Source organism: Juglans regia, chromosome 11 (assembly GCF_001411555.2).
Source record: "Juglans regia cultivar Chandler chromosome 11, Walnut 2.0, whole genome shotgun sequence".
Classification (NCBI taxonomy): Eukaryota; Viridiplantae; Streptophyta; class Magnoliopsida; order Fagales; family Juglandaceae; genus Juglans; species Juglans regia.
Genome location: NC_049911.1, coordinates 36712649 through 36740208, shown reverse-complemented (window position 1 = coordinate 36740208; position 27560 = coordinate 36712649). Strand labels below are relative to the sequence as shown.

Below are 27560 nucleotides of genomic sequence, written 5' to 3'. Positions count from 1 at the left end.
CAAACAAATGAAACACTGGTTATGATAAACAGATATAGAAAAAAATAAGGCGCGGAGTTGAAATTACCGCGATCTTTGAGCCAATCGGAGTAATATTCTTCTTCTTCTGTAGGTGGTATTGAGGGCTCGGGGTGGCTCTGCCTGGTGCAGATCTTGGTTGATGACAACACTCAGTGAGGCAAAGGCCTTCATTCGGCGACATTGATGGCAGCAATATGATGTAGTCTTTTCCATAGGATAGAGAGAGAAAGAGAATTGTGATAATAAAATACCTCTAAAACACTCTTCTTCTCCACAAGCAGTGCAACTTGGCTACTGTTTGTGACTAAGAAGAATGCTGACATTGGATGCTTGGGTTTCAATGGATCCTTATCCTTCCTGTGAACAAAAATCAGAAATGTTAGTAACGTTGTTAACATACATGATTCTCATTAAAGTAATCAAAATCATTTTTTTTTCTTTTTTTTTTTCAAAGCCAGTTAAAGTGGGAATCTCATTTTTCTTTGAAAGATATATTAAACAGAAAAAATAAATAAATTCTGATGTATAAATAAAGGTCCATATATATCTCCTAGTTCTATCAAAGAAGCTGATCATTTTAATCTCTTTCTTTGTGTGTGCGTGTTTTCAGGCAGGGGGATTTACATATTGTACAAGGACGTGAAGTCCTGCCCATGCGAAGATGTGTAGGTTCTATGGTCAATACTGGTCGAGTCATGAACACGGCCTTCTTTGCCATCAACATGATCATGATCATGATCATAGAGCGAATTTAATCACAATCATGTGTAATGAGATGCAATACATACATACATACAATATCTATAAATATATTTATATAATACACAAAATCAAGATGAAGCTAGAAACTTACTTGGGTAAGCTTGAAGAAAGTCGGCCACGGGGACCCTGATACACAACCTGGCCATCAGAGAGGAGAATAATGTCATAAAAAAGATTGAAAGTCTCTGGTGCAGGCTGGAGGAACAAAAACCCAACAAGCATAAACATGAAATAAAAAAATCCACACGAAACGGGAAAAAAATAAAATCAAAACATCCTTCAGATTCCAAAAAATGGTCCATACCGACGAACAAAAATCCAACAAGCAGATTCACATCCAAAAAAAATGGAGAACAAATACCTAACAAGCAAAAAAATGAAATAAAAAAATCCACACAAACGGGAAAAAGAAAAAACCATCTTTCAAATTCACATCCCACGGAGTGAAAAGAAATAGAATCAACAAAAACCATACCCACACAGCACTGACACAAAAATGAAGATGAATCGCGGTGGTTTGGGAACCCCACGCGTTTCCTTTAAACCGCGCGTCGGCGCAACGCGCCGCTCCGATTGGCTTCGAATCCAGTCGAACACAAGATCGGCGGATGAGGCTTCTCCCGATGGTGTGCGTGTCGGACGATGGTCACCGGAGGAGCTCGAAACAGCTACCCCTTTTATTCGGCCAAAAACCTGGAAAAAACAAAAAAAAACAAAAAAACTCAACAAAACCACTGAAGACGAAGGGACGGCGGGGAGAGCGAGGAGAGGAAGAGGAAGAAGAAGCCGAAACTCTCCTTCCCCCAGCTAGATTCGAACGAGCGAGTGAGAGAGGGTCCGGTTTCTGTTGAGAGAAGCTACGGTTTCTGTGGGAGAGTATGGTTTAATCAAGAGAGAGAGAGAGAGTATTAAACAGAGACTTAACGGAAATTACTGTAATTTCGTTAAAACAAGAATTTCTGTCCACAGCCATCTGATAGGCACTTATATAATAGAGATAGATATATGCATGCATGGCAAACATACCCATGAAGCTGAGAGATCAACAATATATATATATATATATATATATATATATATATAGCCTGTACGTACGTACAGATCAAAGTTGGGCAATAGTTTATGCATGTCGGATAAATTGGCTTTGCATGATTAGGCTACTGAAGTGTTTGATAGTTAAAATATGGATTCATGAGTAATTAAATTATATTATTAATCAGTTTAGTCTTTCGGATAAGTGCTAATTATTTATTAATTATCGGTAAGTTAAAGTCGTACGTTACTTTTGTTTGGAGTAACTGATCAGATAATATATATACATGCATGACACACACAGAGACCATCCATTAATTAATGGAGGTACTGATCTCTGCACTGGATTCAACCTCGTTCAGGAAGGCATGCAGAGAGATCAACGATTAGGATATAATAATCAAAACTTTATAACCAAAGATTTATGAGTAATTAATGAAGTTTAAGTACGAAGAACCAAAGATTATCTGCTAAGGTGGTTGTGAAAAGAAAGGAGCATTTAAGTATTATCTTTAGAGAATCAAATTAATTAGTTGATCACGAACTATCACATCAACTCCAAGTGGCGTTGAGAAAAAAAAAGGGGGGGAAATGAAAAGCGAATATCTAATGTCTAATGACGTGATAGCTTGATGAAGCATCAAAATAGGTACAAAACGTAGTGGAGAGAGGAGAGAGGAGAGAGAGAGAGATTGGATCCGGAGGTGCCATTGTATGTGAACCTAGCTTGCTAGCCAAATAGAATATGGAATCCATACACACACACACACAGAGAGAGAGAGAGAGAGAGAATAGTATCAATCCTAACGTTATATTATATTCATGATCAACTCAGGAAAGGTGACAAACAAATTTGAAACATGTTGCATGCAATGAGCTAAAGTTGATAAATTAAGTTCGAATACGAGTGTAAGCAAAGGAGAAAGGACTTGACAGTACGTAAAGTGAATATAAAATTAAGGAAAGAATATTTGGCAATAAGCGACGGGATCACAAGAAAAAAAAAATAAAAATAGAGCTGATAGTTATAGCGCAGCTTGCAGGGAATTATAGGAAGGAGGGCATTGACAAAGGAATCCAAGAGGGGCGCCAATTGAGTGATAAACAACGACTTTGCCAGGGAGATCATCAGAGAGAACAACATGAATGATTCATGAAAGAGAGATATTTTAGTTAACTGCATGCAGGTGTGTGTGTGTATATATATATTGAGCCATATATATATGATCATGAGGTCCAATTAATTGCTTGAAGTTGATTGATCTGGACGTTTTATATTAGTTGGATTGATGTTCTCCCTTTCCTTCATTCTTTATTTCTAATTTCTAATAATTTCCAGCTTGTAATTACTTCCTAGCTACTTTAGTATTTTGGCTTTGACACAACGCGTACATTTAACTCAAAGTCAAAACATCATTGACTGCATGCATGCAGCGTAGCTAGCTAGCTAGCTCTATCCCTTTGAATATCGTCGCCCTTGATCGAGGTAATTACAAGAAGGAATCTAGAGAAAGCAAAAGCTTGCTTTGGTTGTATGCAAAGCATATACCTACAGACACCGGCCCCCTAGCTCCAAAGTAAGAGAGAGAAGGTCTGTGAAGTAAAAAGTAAAAGATTCCGGCCGGCTGTGCGAAATTCAGATAACAGGACGTAGCAAAAGTTTGTTCTAATAGCCTAGCTAGCTAAACCCTCAGAGGATCTCGGACTAGATTAATGCAGTCATGATGTACATACGTAATAGATCATGATCAGTACTGCAAACGATCAATTGCCTTAATTATATTCCAAATATATAAGGCTGATCTCATCTCTCCCTCTAAGTTATAATCTTCATCCCATCATGCAAAGTCTCTAAAGTCACCTGCCATTGATGGGCCGGTGTGCATGCCCTTTTTCTTGAATATATAGTATGGACACTATAAATTGCGAGCTAGCTATTTAGAAAAGATTAGGGTTCCTCCATTACAAAGAAAGCAACGCATGCAATTAAGGTCCATTAATTATGCTAGCTTAATTATTCTATGGATCATGAGTAGATTCCTATCAAATCGATCGGTCCCAAAATGGAGATGAAGATCACCTACTTTTATGGTAAGTCACATTTAATTAGTTGACAATGTAAACTTAAATGTGTTAATGCAATTGAAATGTCCTATCAAAATGATCAAAAAAAATTTTTACGGTATCATCATTCGGCTAGTCATGTCAAATTATATAAGTATCTGCAACGCCTATATATATATATAGTAGTACTATATATAAGAAATTCAAAGGAAAAAAAAAAGGTTTCAAAGAATCAAAAAACCTTTTTGTAGTGAGCTAGCCATATAAAAGAAGAGTATCAAGATCAAATGGTTAAGTTTGATTGGCCTTAATTTCTTAATCTTTAGAAGAACTGATCCTAATTATATATATATATATATATATATATATTATATGTGTGTATCTATATATATATATATCATGTGCGCTAGCTTTATTAATTTATGTATGTGCATTGACAATTGAGAGGACATGCATGATGTGCCACAAATAATTAGTACAAATTAGAGAGAAATAAAATTGGCCGCGGTAGCGTTAATAGTCTGAGAGTCCTCAAAGGTACAAAAATGGTGGAAAATGATGAAATATTAATAACACTAGTCCAAATGGAGCATGTCGGGGAAATTGACCCCACGCAGCTAGCTAGCTTTTATAAATTATGGACTTGATATGATTAGGCCGCTGTATCCCGCACAGTGACTGCAATTTTAATTGTTTTTTTAATTATTATTGAAACTAACTTTATAGGTCATGTACTTAATTTCTTAATTATTGGGTAAATATATATATATATAGACACGAATTTAAAAACAAATTATCTTAATTAATCTTATCATGATGATGATCCTAAGACTAGTCATGTAAATTAATGTTAACTTTTGAATATAAGATCAAGTCCAGTTTCGATCATGTATATATGGCAACTCTGCATGCCATATATCATGTATGACTACATATATCGCTGCATGCTAAAGATTCTCGCACATGCAGTGAATGCCGGCCTGCAGCCTGCATTCATACGCGCGCACCATATCTCCATATATATATATATATATATATATATATATATATATATATATATATATGTGATAAATTCTATTTACAATCCTCAAGTAGAGATTGTATGTGCAGGTACATTAATAAATGAGAGAAAATATCATTTTAGGAGAGATAATTTTATAATTTTAAAAAAATTTAAAGTTAAAATAACTTAGACTTACATTGCAATCCCCAAATGGGGACTGTACCTAGCATTGCTCTATATATATAATAAATATAGAAAAAAGTCCTATTAAAAAAATCCATTTTGCACATATGATGTAGTATCATATAGACCACACATCTCTCCAAATGAGTATTAGAATAATCAACTAGAAGCAACTACACAATGAGTATAAAGTATACACTATTATAATAATTTCTCTCTAACATTACTCATATATATAGCACGTTTCGGGACCCTCTCTTAAATATGCTGTGTTACGTAGGGGTGTAACCGGTCCGGTCCGGTCCGGTTTTGGACAAAATCTAGGACCGAACCGGTATGTACCGGTTTTGTATTTTTCAAAACCGATTACGCCCCGATTACCCTCCTAAACCGGTACTTCCGGTTTTACCGGTTTCCGGTCCGGTCCGGTCCGGTTTTCCGATTTTTTTAAAATGTAAAAAACATATAATAAAGTGTTAATTCTTATTATAAAATATTATTAAAAATTTAATATATATATTATGCTTAAAGCATATGATCAATTAAATTTTTATCTTTAAGATTAAACTTTTATTTTATAAATTATAACAACATTATCTTATATATAATTATATTAATAACATATGATCAAATAAATTACAAATGTTCATATTTAAGATTAACATTTTATGTTATTATTTATAAATTATAATATAAAATTTTTTCATATATGATATATAATTATATATATTATATATAAAAATTTAACATATAATTATATATTATATATATAAATATTTTGTATAATATATAAATTAATTTTTATATTTTTTTTTCCAACCGGTCCGGTTCGGTCCGGTCCGGTCCCAAAAACTACGGAACCGGAACCGGACCGGAACCGGCCGGTTTTCATAAAATAGGAACCGGTTCCGGACCGGACCGGTTCAAAACCGGACCAACCGGTCCGGTTCGGTCCGGTCCGGTCCGGTTTTCCGGTTTTCCGGTTTAAATTTACACCCCTAGTGTTACGTAGTTGAAGGCGTAAACTCCCAATACAGAGAGAGGGAACAAAGGAACACGATATGCCGCCAGCAATGGGGCCTGGTGGGCGGAGAGGGTGTCATCAACCAAAGCATAAAGTGGCGGTGGTGGGGCTAAATATCAATTAATTAATGGTGCACAATGCCATTATGTTCCATCATTTGTTTTTTTTTTTTTTTTTTCTACTAGCTAGATTCCTATCCCTTCTCTAATTAGTCTTTATCAATGGAGAATATTTATGTATATAGAGAAATAATTTATACAAATTTAAAATAGACAAGTCTCATACAATTCTTTTAAAAAAAAATAGATCCCGTTAGTGTAAGAAAATCTAATGTGTAATGCATAGGTTAATTAAATATTTGGATCACGTAGAATTTAGTCAGCATTAAAAATAAATCCAAGTCTAGCTTAGTACGTACGTACTACAGCATCACCAACACGCACGAGCATCGATCGGTAGATGAAAAATCAACGTAAATTAAGAGGTGATTGCAGTTGGGTGGCTTGCATGCATGCAATTGTTGATGAGGTATATAATTGTATGTATGCACAAAAAAATATATATTATGAATTTAAGATGTTTGACAACATGCATGCATGCATGCACATGATGATAATCACGGTACTCTGTGTCAAAGATTTTTATATTCGACTAAATAAAACAGATAGAGATAGAGATCGAGGTAGATCAGCGAGGGCATATATGCAGCTTTCTGACAGATACTATAAGTACTACTTATACACATGACCTCCTTAATTTACATAAAATCCATGGCAGGCAGCTTTTGCCTTTTGCGGCCTTGATTTCTCGTACAACCAAAAAAAGCTGATCGATCGATCCCAAAGAAAGAAAACTTATAAAGCCAGATCAGCCTCCCTGCAGAGATCATACCCAAATATATATATAATTATTTTATCGTTTATATCAATATATATATATATATATATATGATAACAGCCAGCCAGCCCACCTCGAAATCTTTATATTGGTGGGGGCCATATATGTATGTGTTGATTGAACTGAAAATTGATCGAAAATATCCTATCCAAGTACCCCCATAGACGGATTGTCCTCCTAAAAATACTAATCGAACAAAATTGAGAAGAGAAAAAAATAAAAATAAAAATAAAAGATTGGCTCGATCGTGTGAGTTTAGTAGTGCTGCAATAAAGACACATGATGATGAGTTGTTGGGGTGATCTCAGGCCAGACACTGTGATCGAAATCAAATCACAGTACTCCAAATGATGAAGCTAAAGGAAAATCACATTAGCTTTGTTGGTACTTTACCCACAATTTTTATTCTCTTTTTTATCTTTGCTTAATGATTGTGGTGGCTTTCACTGTACAAACATATCATCATATTGAAACTTTAGTGCGCTAGCTTTAGCTGTGGCTGCAGATAGATAGATAGATAGGGACGCCAAAGTAGTAGTGCCTCTCCCGAATATGGATTTAATTCTATATATATATATATATATTATCAATTTGGAAATATGATATCGAGAAAGAAAAAAAGAACCGTACCTTTGTAGAACACATGCATATTGGTGGAAGTTTAGAATATAACCTGCCTCTCTGTGTGTTTCTTTAAAAATCTTTAAAAGCAAAGAAGATTATGGATTACTTTTTCTAATTGCATTCTTAATTCAGAACCAATCGTGCCAAAACAACAGAGAGTTTTGCAAATTGCTATCTACATATTCCTCTCTTTATCTTTCTAATCTGAAGAGGAAGTGCGATTTGCAAAGACAATTTTAGCCATGCCTCGACTAGTGATCATTTATTTTTTATGCCAACTAAAGCCAGTACCCACCCTACTTATTTATATATGTTTATATATATGAAGGCGATTTCTTTACCTTTAAATGTCAATACTTATGAATTAGATGGGATTACTTTCTTTTCCTTTCTTTTTTCTTTTCCTAAAGCCTTATACATTGAAAATAGTAGAACATCATCATGAATCACATGAAATAGGAGTAGGGGTCCAAATGTATCTTGATTTGTACCCCTGCAGGCTGCAGCCACCTGTAAGTAAAAAAAGTAAGATGGGCAGAGCGGGTCTTTTGCCCACACAACTGTGAATCAAAGGGTCACCATCACTCCAATACAACTGAGCCCCACCATCTCACCCAGAGGGAGGCACCATGCGGATGCAGTGGATCCAACAAAACATATTATTACACACATAACGGGAAAGCAAAAGCACCACATTTTGATCTGCCTCTCCCTATAAATACCAGCCCTACCTGTCTCTTCCCTCTCAAGCTCACCTATTTTTCTTTTTCTTTAGCCCACACTTTCCTATCACCCCCAAAACTTCCTAATTAAAGGCTCCAGAGAGAGATTTGAATAAAGAAACGAAGCAAATATGAGAAGCATTGCCAGGATGAGCGCAGCAACAAAAGCTTCTTCCTTTATGTCACCAACACCATCTGTGGCACACGCACAGCCGCAGCCGCAGCGCTCTCCATGGCACTCTCCGGTGCCTTATCTCTTCGGAGGGCTCGCCGCGATGCTGGGTCTCATAGCTTTCGCTTTATTGATCTTGGCTTGCTCTTACTGGAGGCTCGCTGGGCAGTTGGATGAGAGGGAAGGCCAGGACGAGAGGGATTTGGAGAGCGGTGCCGGCGAAGCAAAAGAAGCAGGGGACTCTGAAAGCAAGGTGGCGAAGGTGTACGAGGAGAAGATCCTGGTGATCATGGCTGGTGACAAGAAGCCCACGTTCTTGGCCACCCCTGTATGCGCTAAAGCTGTGTCTTTTGGTTATGGGAGTGAAGTGAAAAGTGAGAACAAAGAGCGAGACAGGGCAGAGAGCTGTGAGACGATGAAAAAGGAGGTGGGTGATCGTAACGAGCATGCTACGACTGAAGAAAATAGAGACTCTCAAGAGAACCCAGACGATCAAGAGCACAGCCAGTGAGCCGCTTGGTTTCTTTTTGGCCTCCACAAGAGGGATTTTGATGACTGTTTTCCTCTGTTTGTTTCCTTCTTTTTTTTTTTTTTTTTTTGGGTTTTGGGTTTTGGTTCGTTTAGTATTCGGTCATGTAAAAAAATCGCTGAGATCAAATAGAAGACGACGGAGTTTTTTCTTCCCAGTTAACTACACGCAAATTGCAGAAGGAAACAATCGATTCTTTTTCCATACGTGCAGTTACAGACAGAGTTAACGAGTCTTTTTGTCTGTGATATTATTGGAAAAGGAGAACACAAACATTGTCTTACAATTTTCAGGTTTTGTTTCTGGAAGCAAATTAAGAAGTTCACGTTCAGGGCATAGAAGTAAAGCAAACAGAGCACAACACAAATCAAGCAAGCAAAAGCAATTGGGAAAGGGACCCTCATTAAATATTTTTAAGTCAGTATTCCCGATTTCACTTACATTAACAACGAAAAACATAGTGACATATAATATGCTTTACTTAGTTATGCAAATCAGTTCTATAGGAGAAAAAATGTTACGAGAATAAAGCGTTGAAGATGAGGAAGCACATATTCTAATTTATTGTGTTATATATATATATATATATATATTTCCCTTTTCCTTTTGGTCCGGGCCACCAAGAAACGAACCAGTCACCAGTAAAAGTGGGGAAATCGGCAGGGCGTTGAAGTTGGGGCACGAGAAAGACGAGGTCACTAACTACAGCCTTGGGCAGTTTAATTTCTTAGGGTGCAAATCGGAGACACGTGTTTAATTAATATAAGAGGATTTCCCAAGGAAGGCAACGCGTACTCAGTAAGCTGTCCGTGAAGCCGCGTCCCTCTTACTAAATGGGAAGGGAAGACCGGCGTATGATGATTGATGAGGAAAATCATTTTGCTCATGTAACCCTCCAATGTAAATTAGGATCTTTGACAGTCGATTAAAACATATTGCGATTTGGTAGTGATATATTTTTAAATATTATACGAGAAAAAGTAACAATAGAATATAAAATAATAGTAAAAAATATGTAAAAAATAATAATAAATAATAGTGAGATATTATAAAAATATCTCAATACCCAAACCACAGCTTCTATCAAAATGTTTATGAAGGGAGATAAACTAATTTGGGTTTCAAATTACAATACAATTATGGGTCATTAAATTATCCGTTTGGATATTAAGTTGAGTTGAGTTTTTTATTAATAGAAATGAACTGAAATGATGGAGTGAGTTTTGTGAGACCCATGCACCTAATATGAGTTTAGATGTGTTTAAATGTTAAAATAAATTTGTATGTATTTATGAAAAGTTACAAAAAGTTTTAGATCTCGTATGTAAAGAAATGTTGAGTTTAAAAGAGTTATGGATCTTACGTATAAAGAAATTTTGAGTTGAAATGAATTTAGTGATTTGAAAGTTAAGTATTTAGATGTTTAACTCAGTTTAAAATTAGACTGAATTGATGTGATATTAATTTAGTTTAAGTACAAGTTCAAGTTCAAGTTCAAAATGGGACCATAATTGGATTTTCAACAAGTAGATTACCACAAATGGGTAATGGGCCAAAAAATGGGGACCAATTTCGTTGGTTCGCATTATTATTATTTGTATACGAATATTTAATTTACAAAAACTCTAAACACATACACAAAAGCAAACAGAAAACTCCAAATCCTAAGCCTCCCGCGCCTCTAGCCTCCTCCGCTCGATGAGGCTTCCTCTCCATTAGAGAACTTCTCCCTTTCTATTACCTAACCCTAACCTTAATGCTAGAATCTGTTGAGAATTATTGTAACGTAACAAGGAAACTAATTGCAGATGGAATGAAAGTTGCTATAATGAAATTAAAGGATGTCTCGAAAGTATTTGTGAAAGTGATAAAGAGAATCACACGCCAACCTCCTTACAAATCAAGCCTTAGCAATTTTCCATATATCCCTTCTGTTCACATTTCCCTTTCTCATGTACGCAAAACTCTGATTTGTAACTAACCTCTAACTATGCTATGATAAACTGACCTGACAAAATACATAAAATAACAACAGCATAAAACACACTGTTTGGTATTTTTAGTTTCCAAAACGATGTGCAATTATAAAAAAGTTATAAACGACATATTCAAGATTATATTTAAATAGTGAGTTGAGATGAAATGAATTAAAATAAAAATTAAAAGTTGAATAAAATATTATTAAAATATTATTTTTAATATTATTATTATTATTTTAAGATTTGAAAAAATTGAATTATTTATTATATTTAATATATAAATTTGTAAAAATTATAATGATTAGATAATATGAGATAGGTTAAAAGTGTTTCTCAATCCAAACCTTATCTTTAAACGCTGCGTATTACTGCCATTTAAACGACAGCCATTTCGTTCACCAGGTTCCAACGTCTTCCTCTGATCTGTGAGTCCTATGTATCTCTAAACCATTGATGAATTTGATTTCCCGATAGTTCTCCAAATCCAAGAGCACTTTGATTTCACGACTCAAATTTGGGTTTTACCCATTCTATGTTGCATGGGGCAGGATTTTTTTGTTCCCCATTCAAATCTCAGGTACCCAATCTATGTTGCATGGGGCACGAATTTGGGTTTTTTTTTCTTCTTCTTTTTCAAATTTTGAGTAGAAGGAAACTGCCAGGCGTCTCATCTGTACACAGGTAAAAATTAAAATTCCCACTACAGTGATTGAACTATGGGGAAATCTTTGCATTTGAAAGTGGCAGAACTTTGAAGAAAAGAAATGGAGTTGGATGGAAGTGAAAGGGATGGAGAAAAAGTGATGAGTCAAGTTAGTTTTGGTGGGTTTGACAGTAATGTCATAGCGAAAGATCTTGTGGAATGCTTAGAAGACAAAGTTGGAACTGTTCTTAGGTGCAGACTGAAAACTTCTTGACTCCTCCAGAATCTTATCCAACATTTGAGGTCATTGACACTTCAGACATTGAAATAGAAGATGATTATAAAAAGGTGGAGCCCCATGCATTTGTGCATTTTGCCACACCTGAATCGGTAGATTGGGCTGTGGATGCTGCAGGGCGTTGTGATCTTTTTCTGAACAAGCAACCATTGAAGGTTAGTTTAGGTTTCGAAAGTCCATTCCACCTGAGGCAGAGGAGCAGGACTACAACTCCTCATAAGTTGTCTGACGTGCTTGTCGAGGTTGGAACCTTGGTCAGTCGGGATGAGTTTTTTGTTGCTTGGAGAGGAGCACCTCGTGGGGTTGACTTTCTGGTAGATCCCTTTGATTGGACATGCAAGTTTTGTTTCACAAGAGATACTGTTTTCTCTTTTAAAAGCACAAGCAAGTATGCAGTGATAAAATGTAATTTTAAGATGGAATTTGTGGTAAGAGACATCAACGAGATCAAACGCTATAATGATACATCATATCTAGTAATTTTGTTGCACCTGGCTTCGTCTCCCTGCATTTGGTATAGAACGGCTGATGATGATATTGAAGAATCTGTGCTGTATCATTTGTTAGATGATGATGATCCTTGGATCCGAACCACAGATTTTACACCAAGTGGGGCCATTGGTCGGTGTAGTTCTTATAGAGTTTCAATCCCACCCCCGCCAAGGTGTCAAGTTGAGAAGGACAATGGAATATCTTAAAGAACAAAGAGTGCACGAGATCTACCTTGAAAAGCCACTTAGGATCAGGGATGAACCTGAATTTGGGCTGCCCTTATTAGATCCTTTCTTCTGTATTCAGTACAAGCAAGGGATAGCTTTTGAGATAATGTTCTTGGCGAATGCTGTCTTGCATAAAGGCATATTCAGTCGGCACCAGTAGTCAGACAATTTCTTCAAAGAGGTCAACATTGCCGCACTAAGGCACATATGTTCTTACAGACGCCCGGTGGTCAATGCCCTCAGGAGACTGAAAACGGTCCAGGATTGGTTGTTGCGGAATCCTAAGCTTTTTAAGAGCCCTAGACAGCATTGTTGAAGTTAGGAGGCTGGTTATTACACCAACAAAAGCATATTGTCTTCCACCAGAAGTGGAGCTTTCCAACAGAGTTCTCAGGAAGTATAAAGGAGTTGCTGATAGGTTTTTAAGGGTCACTTTTATGTATGGATGAAGGAATGCAGACAATGAACTCCAATGTTCTTAACTCCTACGTCGCTCCTATTGTAAAGTTTATCACATCAAACTCTGTCCACAAAAAACAAAAATATTCCAAAGGGTGAATACCATTCTGAAAAGTGGATTTCATGTTTGTGGTAGGGAGTATTCTTTTCTAGCCTTCTCATCCAATCAATTGCTCATCTACGTATGCTACAGTAGAAGTTCCACCAAAAGAGGTGAATCCCGAGCTCCCAGACGTAGAGAGAAATAATTACATTTTCTCTGATGGGATTGGTATGATTACTCCTGATCTTGCAAACGAAGTTGCAGAGAAACTGAAATTGGACGGGAACCCTCCATGTGCTTATCAAGATATGCAGGGCGTTGTGGCTTGTTGGCCAGCAAAAGGTGATGGGGTGTGACTTTCTTTAAGGCATAGTATGAACAAGTTCCTGTCTGACCATACTACTCTTGAAATCTGTTCTTGGACTAGGTTTCAGCCTGGTTTCCTAAACAGACAGATCGTGACACTGCTTTCAACTTTGCACGTTCCTGATGAAATATTCTGGAAAATGCAGGACTCTATGCTCTCCAGACAAAACCAAATGCTTGTGGACACAGATGTTGCATTTGATGTCCTGACAGCATCCTGTGGTGAGCAAGGAAATGCAGCAGCAATTATGCTGAGTGAGGGATTTGAGCCTCAAAGTGAACCTCATCTACGAGGCATGTTAACCTGTATACGAGCTGCTCATCATTGTGGCCTTAGGGAGAAGGCTAGGATTTTTGTTCCTTCAGGTAGGTGGTTAATGGGCTGCTTCGATAAGCTAGGCGTCCTTGAGCAAGGCCAATCTTTTATCCAAGTGTCTACCCCATCATTGGAAAACTGTTTCTCAAAGCATGGCTCCAGGTTCACTGAGAAAGCAAATAATCTTCAAGTAATTAAAGGGCATGGGGTGATAGCAAAAAATCCTTGTCTTCACCCAGGGGATATAAGGATTCTGGAAGCAGTTGATGCCCCTGGTTTACACCATTTATTTGATTGCCTTGTTTTCCCTCAAAAGGGTGATAAGCCCCACTCGGATGAAGCATCTGGAAGTGACCTTGATGGGGACCTCTACTTTGTGACATGGGATGAAAATCTCATTCCCCAGAGCAAGAAGAGCTGGCCGCCCATGGAGTATACTCTGGCAGAAACCAAACTTTCAACACGCCAGGTCACTACTCAGATACTTGATCTGCATTTCTTGACTGTAATTTACTATATTCTATGAACAATTGGATTCTGGGATGGTGTTTTGATGAAATTTATAACACGAATGGTGCTACAATGTTAGCCAATGGCACAACCAAGACAATTAGATTAGCACGATGGAGTTCCCTTGTTAGTTGGTTTGGTTTCAAGAAACTGCTGCATTATTGCACTAATAAGCAATTTCAATATAGACTGACAAAAGCATGTGATGAAATGGGATAAAATTCTCATATCACTAAACTAGCATGCTTTGGCATTGCTTGTATATGTTCCGTAATACTTGTTGGGCTCTTGCCTATTATTATGATCAATAAAGTTTTGTTTACCGATAAAAAATTGGGATAAAATTCTCAGTAGTTAATCTTGAGGAACGAGTAAGTAAGATAGGATAGACATTTGATGAAACTCTTACACATACAATATATTAGAACCCCAAGTATGCAACAAAGAAACTCGCTTAAATTTATATTTTGTGTTTGTTCCGTAGGATATAATTGACTTTTTTGCAAGAAACATGGTGAATGAGAGCCTGGGAACAATCTGCAATGCACATGTGGTTCATGCTGACGGCAGTGAGTACGGGGCTTTGGATGAGAACTGCTTGACGCTTGCTGATTTAGCAGCTAAAGCTGTTGATTTTCCCAAGACTGGGCACATTGTCACCATGCCTCCACATCTGAAACCAAAATGGTACCCTGATTTTATGGGGAAAGAGGATTACCAATCAGCATGCTATCAGGTTGCTTACCATCCTAAATGGGTGAAGAAATCTCTGGAGTTGCAAAAGCCAGATGGTCCAGAGAATGTAGTGATGTTGAGTTTTCCCTGGATTGCAGCTGATTACCTTGCCCGGATCAAGATTAAAAGCCGCAGGATGGTAAATTTTGATTCTAGTAAGCCAATTAACTCTCTGGCAAGGTACCTTATCGATCGAATTTGACCAGCACTTGGTGGTGTCCAGAGCTCTCTTGTTGCCACTAAACTTTTTTGGCAGCCAGGCCTCTCTGCCATGTTTTTGTATCTATGTTGTTCAAGGTATTTCCATTTCTTTTTTTCCCCTTTCCATCCTGGTATTTCCTTTTTACCTGTTATAGTCGATGCTACAAAAATGTTCCTTGCCTCTGGTCAAACTGTTGAAACTTGTGCTTTGATTGGATATCTCTTTCTGCCTCCAAATGTTCAAAATGTTCCAGCAGCTTGTTGCCCTGCAGTGGTGTAGGGAAGCTGTTCCTGTACCATTCGAGAGATGAATTTCTTCCATCTGGAAAACATTTTATATCCTGACATGTTAGCATGCGTTCAATAGAAATAGAAACGTATATTTAATTAGAAAAAAGAAATGTAAACGTATATGATATATAGCCCCTTATAGAAACATTATCGTATAAACTATATATCCTTCAAGTTTGGTGATTTTTGTGTCAGCAAAACTCTTATTTGTATTTTCGGAACGCAATGGCTCGGCTTTTAATACATTTATTACCACGCATTAACAGAGCAAAATATTATAAGAAACGAAGGTGGATTTGTCTTTAAATTGAAATGGCATTGGAGAATTATATCCCCAAAAAGTGAGGCGAGGAACCTCGTGAGTGTGCGTGCGAGAAAATGAAATGCATTTAAACCCTGATTTACAGGGAGAGACTGAAGAGTAGTATGCCATTTATCTTTTATCTTTTCTCATCACAACAACCTCTCAGATCAATGGGCTATTAAAGTACAACAAAATGTCAAACTAATAGAGTTAAGCTAGTATGTAGTTCCACTTTTGACCAGTGCCTTGGGGCATATAAAAACAAAAAACAAAAAACAACAAAAGTATTAGACCTCGTGACTGATCACGTTTAATAGAATTCATCAACTGAAAACCAGTCATCAAGTCCGACAAATGACAGCCAGGATAATCACTTCTTTTATTATTATTGTTATGTAAAAAAGAAGAAGAAAGGGAAATGTCAGTCTCTCTTTGGTCGTTGTAACGCCTAACAACTGGATGATAATTATATACACAAACCACCCACGAGATTCTTAGATTTTGAGATTGGAGCAGATTGCTCTGAGCACAGAGTCCCTATTGCTCTGAGCGGGCTGCAGATCCACGACAAATAATGCGGCATCACGATCTAATCCCCTCAAGGTTGAGTGGACATAAATCATTTCATTTCCACCATCGGCACCATCTCTATAAAAAGACCCAGATCCATCACCACTACCAGCTACCATTCTTCCTTCTTCCCAACTCCACCCTACTTTCAAAAGTAAAACCAGAATGACAACTGTTTCGCACCTACTAAAATATTCAATCTCCAAACAAAACTCGATGAATTTAGAACAAAATTGACGAGAACGTGAAACACTTCTGCGAGGTCATCGCCAAGGCGCAGAGTAACAATGAAATATTGATTAATAAGCCATAGTTAATAATGACAAGCACCACGTCGATATAATTGTACACAAATTATGAGTTTGTTTCTAAGGAAATTTAAGGAGAAATAATTGGAATTTTCAACTAAGAGAGAAGAAAGATGCGATGGTAACATTCATGTATTATATTCGATTTGGAAATCTATTTCAGGTACATGAACTTTCTCACATCACTGTGTAGCTTGTAATATCACTCTCTGAAATAGAATTTGGCATCCACTTAAACATAAAAAGGGAGCCCCCACCAAAATCTTTGCAGTGTTCGTCCCCACTCTGTCACTAACCGCCGCCCATCAAAAGTTTATCATCAACTCTCACAAGCGCTCCCACCTAAAAAGCTCCAGATGACTATTCTAATATTATACCAAAATAACTGCATTTCTTAGGAAGAAGCAAACGCCACCCTCGCAAACAGCCAGTTGTTGTTAACGACATGTTATTATTCTCTATAAATATACCACCGGCACCGATTCCCCCATCTTCAAAATTAAAACAAAAGGGGACTAATATTACATATTCTAAAAATAAATTAACACTAAAATCTCCATTAATTAGGGATTCTCATCGTCATCTTCATTCATGCTCACCGTCGCCTGAGTCCCCGTGGTTCACCTTAGAAAATCCCATCCCACGCGCCACCGTGTGCGCGTCCACCACCTTAGCCGACGACATTTCCATCTGGCAAACCCTAACCGCACCGATCAGCCTCTCGGGCAACTCGTCCTCTGCCTGCGCCTCCACCACGAACCCCATGTCTATGGTCACGCTCGTTACATACCCCAATGCGAGGTGCAGAATCGCGCTGGCTATCGCTGAGCTCCCAATGTCCACGTCGATTTCCAAGTAGTTAGATCCTCGGTGATAATTACACGTCAGAGCCTTGCCTAACAGACACGCACCGTAATTCCCCACCGCCTTCTTCACGATCCACGGGCCCTTCACGATCCGGTTCACGATCTTGAACCGCTGGTTCCGGAACGAGTCGTCACCATTAACGAACCGGTACAGAAGAGAACCGGAGGGGATAGGATCCTCCGTGGCGAAGTAGAAAACGGCGCTGTGGTGGTCCTTCCCGGGGACTTGCAGGTTGACAGCGAAAATGAAGCTCTTTAGGGATTTGCCCAGGGCGTGGGCCTTGCCGAGAGCGTGGGACACGCGGTTGTCGGAACGGGCGAGTACGTTGTCGAGTTTGGTAGTCGACTTCAGCCAATCCATTCCGGCTGGGGAGAGTAGGTACTCGCCGGAGGGGGTTTTGGTACGTTTTGTGAAGTAGTTCTTGGAGCGGAGGGAGAAAAGGTCGCCCGGAGGTGAGGCCCAGCCGTTGGTTCCTGTGTGGAGGTCGACGTTGCGCAATGATCCCCCGCTGATGGACTCCGATATCCATTCCGTGGGAGTGGCGGTGGTTATGGACTCGCCGGATAGGGAGCATAGTTCTCCGGAGATTCTATGTTTTTGATTCGTAGGGCACATGTTAATGTCACACCCACACACACACACACACTAAAGACTTCCTCCCCGTCTCTCTCTGAGCTCTTTTATTAGTTTCGCGAGGACTCTCTTCGGGGTTAGAGCAACACGGTTGAGGCCAGAGGCGTATATTGTGAATTGTGATGTATAATAACCAATTAAAGAGTGGAAACTAAAAGCTAAAAGGTACCCTTCGATTTCGAAGAAACTACGAGGGTGCCCTTTCCTAATGGGACAGCTAATTTGGTTTGCAAACTAATAAATGATCTTGCATGACCTAATTTCACCTGTCCCGAAATGGACCCCTAAAGAAGAAAAAACTGGTTGATTATGATAATTGCCTTCTTAACTTTTTCATCTATGACACAATAATATTAAATTGCATATTTACAACACAGGCCTGATTTGGATATCTTAATATAGGTAATCCGAGATGGAAATGGAATAAATAGCTCTTTGACTCAATGGCTCATTTTGAATTCAAAAAAAACAAAAAACAAAAACAAGAAAGAAAAAAGAATTGTGTGTATCATAATTCCATCCCAAAAAGAATTTTTTTTGGAATTTTTAATGACCTATAAAAACTAACAAGTTGAAAGGAAAATTAGAAAATTATAAAGTAAACCCAAATGTTTTAACAAACAAAATGCTGATGAAGATTAGTTAAATTTCGAACTATCTTGATTGAAAATAGATGACATAATATTGTGATTATACGATGGAATCTATTCGGACCCATTCCAACAATTAAAGTAGATGAAAAATACACAAAATCTTTCAATGATTATAAAAAAGGTGCTGCTACTTAATCCCATGATTTTGCCCCTCCTCAAAGTTATCATTGGTGCAATTACATTTGTTTCCCCTTTTTCTTTCAAGCATTTTTTAAATATCAATACATTTTAAAAAATATACAAATTCACTAATAATTTATTTTTTAACCATTAAAATATATATATATATATATACAAGCAATCAAAATAAGAGATCAACATCATAGAACTAAATTGTATTATCCTTATCAAAATATATAAATTACAAGTAAATACAAAAATGAATGATAGTTTGAAAAGTTTTTTGTATTCATCCCTTTGAACTTGAAGTAATGTACAAAAGATATCTATATATTACTGCTTTTACAATTATTTTATTATTCTTGCAATATAATGGCATTGTGGTAATTTAATGAAATATAATGAGAGTATCTCATAAACCGCACAAATCGACAAGGTAACGATCATGAGTTCATAAGCTTGACAGCGAGAGGTGCTTCATCGACGTTGACGATCAAGATAGCGGCACGTGGTGCTCAATGAGAACAAGAACGACGTTGACGATCACTCGTTTTCGACGCTCTTGTGCCACTTAAGCATCCCATTATGACACGTGGATTTTGTGAATGGGACCCACCGTCGCAGCTTACAACGTTGTTACACGGTGGACTGCTCTGTGCTCATAACCAGTCACAAATGACGCTGGACAATAATTATTGTTTGCACGAGATTATGAATAATGGAGTCCCTTTAAATAAATATTTACAAAGAAGCTATTTTTTTTTTTTTTAAAGGGAACAAAGAAGCTATTTAGATCACAATAAAGCGCACGAATCTTGAAACTTCTACTTAAATCAAAATATATTAATGGTTAGAATTAGTAGTGACCCTAATTCTTATTTGTTCAGTAAAAAAAAAAAATTGAGAGAGAGAGAGAGAGAGGGACCTTTAATTCTTTGGCCCTTTATGACTTTTATGATAGGCTGACTTTATTCTCCAACTCTTGTCTCTTTGGGTAGGTGTCAAGCTGCCAAGTGCCGACCTCACCTAAACAACTTGGAGATATGCATCTCATCAAAGGCTGAGAATATTCATTCCCTTAATTTCATTCTTATTATATTACTAAAAATAAAATGAGTGCTACTAAGATACCGCCTAATAGGGAGCTGCTGGCGTGCCCCCAGATAATTTTTTTTTTATATTTTTTAATATTTTTAAACATTTTTAAAAATATATTAAAAAATATCAATATACTAACAATCACTTACTTAATCAGTAATTACTTAATCAGTAAGTAAAATAAAAAAATATTAAAAAAAATTAAATATATAAACAATCAAAATAAAGAGACAAAATAGAACGGCACAGTAACATTTATTCAAATAAGATCTTTGAGTCGTGTATTCATCAAATTCAATACTATTGTGGATAAAATCAGTACCAACATCTTAAAAAAACAAAAAAAAATGAGCCCCAATTCAATCAGCCATGCTGGGCAGTTCTAAATTTCATGAAATGGCACGGAAAAAGAAACAAAAAAGAAATGGCAGGGAAGAATAATGAAAAAGGAGATGGTGGAATATAATCCTACATTTCACATTAAAAAGTAATTGAATTTCAGATAGCAGGGCGTCACAGACTCACACACGTAATATACTTCTCCCAAGTTATGTTTTGCTTATCACCTCCATATTTCGTTCAATTGATATGGAAAAATCGGTCCAATTCAATGAGCTTCTCATCAGGTATAAATATTTTGAAAAACCATGAGCCACTGACTCATCTAATTGTCTGTTATTCTATTCTACGACGCGCCGCCGATAATGCAGAAAGCTTTTCCTACCAAGTTCACGCTAGGTATGTGTCGTCATACTCAAAAGCCTTCTAAGTTTTAACTCCTAGATGCAGTGCACAAATTAAAAAGAGTGGTGCTATTCTGCCAGAGTGTGTGCCACCTATTGCAAATGGAAAATGATTTACACACAACATTTTTTACAACACTTTACACAATTATGTTTTAAATGAGAGATTTTTTTATAAAACATCTTATAAAAATAACATAATTTTATAAAAATACTCTCATTTTATAACATTGTTGTGCAATGTATTGTATAATGTATTGTGTGTATATCATTACTCAAAAATTAAGTGCATGAGCGGTCAAAATGAGGCGGCATAATAACATTACTTAATTAAAAATATCTGAAAACCGTGACTTGGAAATCATTCGGCTTCAGAGAGAGCACGAATCCTACTGACCTATAATATTCTCACTAACAGGTAATAATCCATTGGCAAAAACATAAATCACTGCAAACCATATTGAAATGGCAGGTACCCTGGAAATCAAATAAACATGGGCCTTGCACCAACGCACACCAACATTCTTTAGCCCCAAACAGCAACTGAATGTAGGCCAATATATGAAGACCATTCAGTAATTCACCTGCCTATGACATAGAGGTCGATTCACCAAAAAAATGAAAGGAATCATGGACAAGCTTTCATTAGTAATTTGCCTGGTTATAAGATAAAAGAGAAATATTTTAGTCACAAACAGATTATACAAAAATAAACCACAGAATGATAGTAACATGATGTGGTATATTAGATTGTAAAATTTCTTTTATCTTAAAATAAATGTAACGGATCACAATAAACCATGTTATTTTGTAAGTTGACTTCTGTGTAATCCATTTGTATCTGTAGCACTTCTCACGATAGAAAAGATCCACCTAAAAAGGAAAAGGAAAAAGAACAGCTGCCCATAACTCGTAACCAAAGACAGATCTGAATCTACTTGCTTCGAACTTTTTAAAATGCGCATTTCATTTCTTAGTGATTCAAGAATATTTATACAATAAACCTCGAGTAAGCTTGGAATACCTAAGGGCTAAGGATGCGATACATAAAATCCATATTTGCTGCATGACATTTTTTCCCGTTGCAATTTTCTCAGCTACCAAACGGAGCATATAGCGAAACTACTCTAAGAAGTTTGTAAAAAATATAAGTCTGTAAAAGAAATTGATAAAGCACGGTCTTATTCCCTAATTTCTCAGCAACCAAACTGAACCTACACAAGTATAGGAGGAAAGAAACTTAAAACACGGACAAACAAGCGAGTGTTACAGCGACTACTTCCTAAAACTACATTAGTCAACAGAAAAATAAAATAAAAACGAATACAAATCAATTCCTCTAAGAATTTCAACAACCAAGATCCGAGAACAACTCCGTTTGGTCTCAGTTCGCTTTGCTTCAACCGTATCAACCATCGATTCACACGTAATAAAAGTCTATCTAAACACCAAGCAATGCATTTATTATACTTATAATGAAAAAATAACTTTACCAGAGAATTCTATTAATTAAACGCATTACTAGTATTTCTTTCCAGAGCAATCGAAGGATTAGGGTTTGACCAACCCTCTTCATCTTTCTGCATCCAAATCAGACGCTCCTTAGTGTGCTTTCCTCCTTTGAGGCTGTTTCTCGGTCGCTAATCTGTAAATCCAGTAGACCTGGAAGAAAGGAATATGAATGGAGAGGAAATCAGAGGCCCGCTTGGAGCTGGAGTGAGAATGGGAAGGAAGAAAGTTAAAAAGAGAGAGCGAAAAGCGGGATTTCTGAAAGTACCAGAGCGAATACGTGAGCTGCGATTAATGCAACTACCATGAGAGGCACTGCCTGGAGGAACCATGGCCACGAGGAGGATGACGGTGGTTCATTCGCCATTTTCAGAAAGAGAGTTTGTGCGTAAACGCTGTAAAGCCACAAATGGGGGGTTTTGGAATGACTATGCGGCCTCATTTTTTACCATCACGAACGTTCATAATTTTTTTTATTAATAAAAAATAATTTTTATTAATATGAATGAAAATTGACATGACTTGTGTACACAAAATATATAATAAAAAATACCTAAATACATTCTTAAAAAGTTAAATTAGAGCTAAAAATTCATACAGACTATTTTTATTAACAACAACGGCTGAAAACCATAAGAGCAAAATGTGTAGAAAAAAATTTTAAAGCTCTTCAATTGTTCGCTCTCTATCTTCAAAGTACCATACATTCTTTTACATTTAAATACACCACATAATACATAACGGAATCATCTTCTAAGTTGTTGCTACTTGGGAACAACCTTTTAGACTATTCCAACAAGCAAGTCAGCCACATTTGCCTACATAACCCACGTAACATCCACCTTACTAAATATCTCATTCCACGACTCTCTCGTTACCTAGTAGATGGTCCACTGATTCTCTTTTTTTTTTGCACAAATAACACAAATTCATCACAATGAGACCAATCTTCCTTAAATTATCCGTTGTTATAATTTTTTCAAAAGCAACAGTCCACACAAAAAAAGTCACTTTGGAAGGCACGCGTGACCTCTGAACACTTTTCCACAAAAAATGTATATTACCTTGTGATGCCAGAATTTTATAATATGTCTTTATTGAGAACTTCTTACTGCCCTTGCACCTCAATTGTAACATATCGTCTTGTGTCGTTAATCTTTTTGAAGAGTATATCAAATTAAAAAATTCTAAACCAGTAGACAACTCCCAATCATGGTTAACCCGAGTGAATAAAATATTCTATTGATAAGAGTTTTGGGCAAACACAAACAGATCCGCTATCGTAGCCTCCGTATTGAAGAGCTGGGAAGGTCTTCTCCAAAGAACGCTCTCCACACTAGACATCCTACCAAAACTTGATACAAGTGCCCTATCCAACCACAAGTCTAATATTGTTTTCAAAGCATTGCCATCCCCCCTTATAAATATCCACAAACCCACACCATACCCCCTTACTTCATTAATGCACCAACCCTTCCAAGCACCTACATGTCTATAGTCTACAACTTCCTTCCATAAAGACTCTCATTCGTCTTGATACCTCCATAGCTACTTTCCCAAAAGCACTTTATTGAAAGCCCTCAAATTGCACATACTCAAACCACCACTCCAAATTGGGGAGCAAACTTTATTCTAATTAATAAGATGAAATTTGGTTTCTTCCCCCCAGACCATTCCGTAAAAAAGTCTGAAATAACTTATCGATTATATGCACCACCCCCGTCGGCAACCGGAATAGAGATAGATTGGGAGGTTAGATAAAGTACTTGTAATCAATGTGAATCGCCCTCCCTTCTATAGATACAGTCGTTTCTACCCAGCCAACCGTTTCTCTACTCTTTCAATAACCCCTTCCCATATACCTCTAGTTTTAAAAGTAGCACCCAAATGAATGCCCAAATATTTCACAGGCAAATAACCCATTTCACACCCCCAACGTTTCTACTAGTGTACTGATATGGGGCACCACACCCATCGCCACCATCTCAAATTTGCTCAAGTTTACCTCGAGACCCATCACGGCCTCGAAGCACAACAATAGTGCTCGTATGACTTGGATTTGACCCACCTCCGCTTCATAAAAGATAAGTGTATCATTTGCCAATAAAAGATATGAGAGCATGACAGAACCATAAGTACCATTGCCTATCGAAAAACCGCTATATAGCCTCCATCTATAATTGCTTTCACCATCCGACCTAGTGCCTCCATAACAATTACAAATATAAATGGAGACAACGGATCCCTTTGCCTTAATTCGCAGGAACTATTAAAGAAACTCACCAGAGTACCATTAACTAGCACTGAGAAACGCACAGTAATTATGCAATATCAAATCCACAAAATCCACCTGTTACCGAAACCACATCTCCCAAGTAAGTAAAGGAGAAAATCTCAATTTACATGATCATAGACTTTCTCTATGTCAAGCTTACATAGTATGTATGATTTACCCTCCTTTAACCTATATATATATTTAATTTTTTTTATTTACTAATTAAGAAAATAACTTTTAGCCCCTCTTTAGATTATAAACTCACATCAACTCATCTCATCTCATCATTACAATTTTTTCAATTTTTCACACAAAATATAAGAAATAATTTAACTTTTTAAAATCTCAAAACAATAATAATATTAAAAAATTATATTCTAACAATATTTTATTCAACTCGCCTAAAATCAATTCAACTCATCTCTAAATCCAAACGGGCCTAATGTATTAATATAATTTTTTAAAATATTTAAATATATTGAAACAATGTAAAACAAAAAAGAAGTAAAAAAATAAAAAGTGAAATTTGTACTAGTGGGCATGCCCAACGATCAAAGATGAGCGGGATACTAGCACTATCTTTATAATAATATTTTATTCAACTTTTAATTTTTATTTTAATTAATTTCATCTTAACTCACTATCCAAACGACACATAAATATTTGACCAGCATGCATGCTAGACCATTAGAGGCATTTTTACTTTGGATGATATTAATCTGCCACTCTCATAGATTGTTGGCTCTCTAAGAGCATTGATATTGACTTAGCCAAATGTCAGTACATATTTAAAAATTGAAAAAATATAGATAAAATGAGTTACATTATAGTAGTCAAATAATGAAAACTTCAAATATGAGCTACAATATTTCTAAAGCTTTCTCATACCCAATTACTCCATAACATTTCCCACGTTTTTCATCTTCAAAAGTGATATTTATTCCAAAATGTTATATCCACGTTTCCTACAATAATTTAAGTAAAAATTAAGTTATTAATTAACATATAGTTAGTATAGTTGTAAAATATGAAAAAATAAAATAAAATATTATTATTAAAAAAATATATTATATTATTATTTTAACTAATAATATGAGGTTATGGTTTGGATGGTTTTGAATTTATGAAAAGTATGTACTTTTAGTTAAATTTTGCAAATGAATTTGATGAAACTAATGATAATGCTATAATACATTTGTATTTTTTTTTATCTTTTAAATATTTAAAAATATATATAAAATAATCTGTATCTATTTTTTTAAAACATACGAGTAGTCAAATCTAGGAATAAAACCAGGTAACAATCTAGCAATTTTTTTATTATCATTTTCCCTTTATTTTTTAAACAGACTCTGCTGCTCATGCGAAGAATTCAAAATTTTATTCTGTCAACTCTGGTGTTAATAACTTATTTTGGTTTTTAATAAAATATATACATATATAATATTTATATTATTTAATAATATAATAGTTCATACAAACAGTTAATGGAATTTTATTTAATATTTATATTATTGAGTCTAATTTTATATTTATAAATAGCTAATTTAATTGAAATTATTACCAAATAACCTTTGCCCCGTTTAAATGTTGAAAGCATCTGAGTGCAGTTCAATTTTAAACCGACTTCAACATCCAAACACACAGTTAAGTATTCACAAAACGTCACTCAAATTAAGACCGACCAAACCTATAGGATCTACAACTGATAAAAGTAGCACAGATGTTTGTAACTTTTCTAACTCATTGCGTATTGTTCTATCTCTCTTTTTATTTTTCCCGTTAAAAATAATTTTATTTCCCAATCTCATTATTCCTAGCAAACCCATATAAAATCGAAAAAAATGTCTTATGAAACTGAGTTTTTTTTTTGAATGGAGCATACTCATCTCATTAAGAAATCGAAGTTACAAGTGTGACTTATCGATACAAGAAATTCCAATACACAGAAAATCCAGTAATAAGCCAACTAACTTAACAGATCTGTAGCTTCCCCACACACAAATACATTTGCGGTAGATATTGTCTTAACTTCTAATCAAACTTTCTCGAACCCGAAAAAGCGCTCTGTAAAAACAGAACTTAAAGGTCATCTCTATCCTCCCAGGGGAGAAGAGTACGGGACACTACTATGGACATCAAATCCAAAGCCTATTCCTATTTTATTATAACTAAAACTAACAAACTATTGTAAAAAAACTACAATAACAACTACAAGACCACAAGCTCTGATGAGACCTCAGACGACACGCCCACCGCAAGCATCGTCATTTCGAGCTCTGGTGGAGCGAGCACCCAGCGTACATACAGACCACAACAGCCCGGCTGTATAACCACCGGCCGTAGCATCGCCCCACACTCTCAAAAGCCTTGCCCCGGATTACGTCCGATCTAAGGGTCCAAACCTCACTTGGGTCAACAAAAGCAACACCAACATAAGAAAACAAGACAAGCTATAAAAAACTGAAACGGACAACAACATAGAAACGAAACAAAAGACAGTACAAAAAAACAAAACGGATGAACAGTATACATGCCGGACATCTCTCTCGTAGTCGTGCCAACCCAAGCGTGGGTGAGTTTTTTTTTTTTTTCTCACGCACAATTTTTTTTTTACTACTACTTATTAAATAATATGTACACAAATAATGGAATAAAATGTGGACATGATAATGTTGTCTTTTTTATTGATAATTATTCTATTTTATTTTTTATACATTTTTCAACTTCCTTTAAATAAATATAAATTTATCTTAATATCCAAACATATATACACTCATATCAGGTGAGCTCCATAAAATTCACTCTACTATCTCAATTCACTACTATTAATAAAGAACTCAACTCATTTAAATTCAGTTTAATATCTAAACACAACCTTAGACTC

The 27560-nt window shown here is 36.3% G+C and overlaps 2 protein-coding genes, 2 long non-coding RNA genes and 1 pseudogene across 8 annotated transcripts; 2 read left to right on the top strand and 3 right to left on the bottom strand.

Annotated features, from left to right (window-relative positions):
- Positions 1-311: 311 nt before the first annotated feature.
- On the bottom strand, positions 312-1372 carry LOC109005178. Its single transcript, XR_001998422.2, has 3 exons — positions 1259-1372; positions 875-921; positions 312-378 (listed from the first exon to the last, which is right to left on the bottom strand). It is a non-coding gene; the product is annotated as an uncharacterized LOC109005178 (long non-coding RNA).
- A 6977-nt stretch (positions 1373-8349) lies between these two features.
- On the top strand, positions 8350-9190 carry LOC109005184 (protein GLUTAMINE DUMPER 5-like). The gene has a single exon (XM_018983988.2). It carries the CDS (start codon positions 8464-8466, stop codon positions 9013-9015), a length of 552 nt encoding a protein of 183 aa, XP_018839533.1. The 5' UTR covers positions 8350-8463; the 3' UTR covers positions 9016-9190.
- A 2586-nt stretch (positions 9191-11776) lies between these two features.
- On the top strand, positions 11777-15610 carry LOC109005185 (annotated as a pseudogene).
- A 1263-nt stretch (positions 15611-16873) lies between these two features.
- LOC109005183 (protein ENHANCED DISEASE RESISTANCE 2-like) lies at positions 16874-18383 on the bottom strand. Its single transcript, XM_018983987.2, has one exon. It carries the CDS (start codon positions 18255-18257, stop codon positions 17361-17363), a length of 897 nt encoding a protein of 298 aa, XP_018839532.1. The 5' UTR covers positions 18258-18383; the 3' UTR covers positions 16874-17360.
- Positions 18384-19328: 945 nt separating this feature from the next.
- On the bottom strand, positions 19329-22821 carry LOC109005186. 5 transcript variants are annotated; one of them, XR_001998424.2, is made up of 5 exons: positions 22667-22821; positions 22412-22551; positions 21366-21546; positions 19974-20074; positions 19329-19729 (listed from the first exon to the last, which is right to left on the bottom strand). It is a non-coding gene; the product is annotated as an uncharacterized LOC109005186 (long non-coding RNA). The 5 variants fall into 5 exon arrangements; XR_004802738.1 differs by having other exon boundaries at positions 19974-20082; positions 22457-22551; XR_004802737.1 differs by having other exon boundaries at positions 22457-22551.
- Positions 22822-27560: the final 4739 nt, after the last annotated feature.

What these genes read in the sequence shown, in the direction of transcription:
- LOC109005184 (XM_018983988.2), top strand. Translation starts at nt 8,464, where the DNA reads ATGAGAAGCATTGCCAGGATGAGCGCAGCAACAAAAGCTTCTTCCTTT.
- LOC109005183 (XM_018983987.2), bottom strand. Translation starts at nt 18,257, where the DNA reads ATGTGCCCTACGAATCAAAAACATAGAATCTCCGGAGAACTATGCTCC.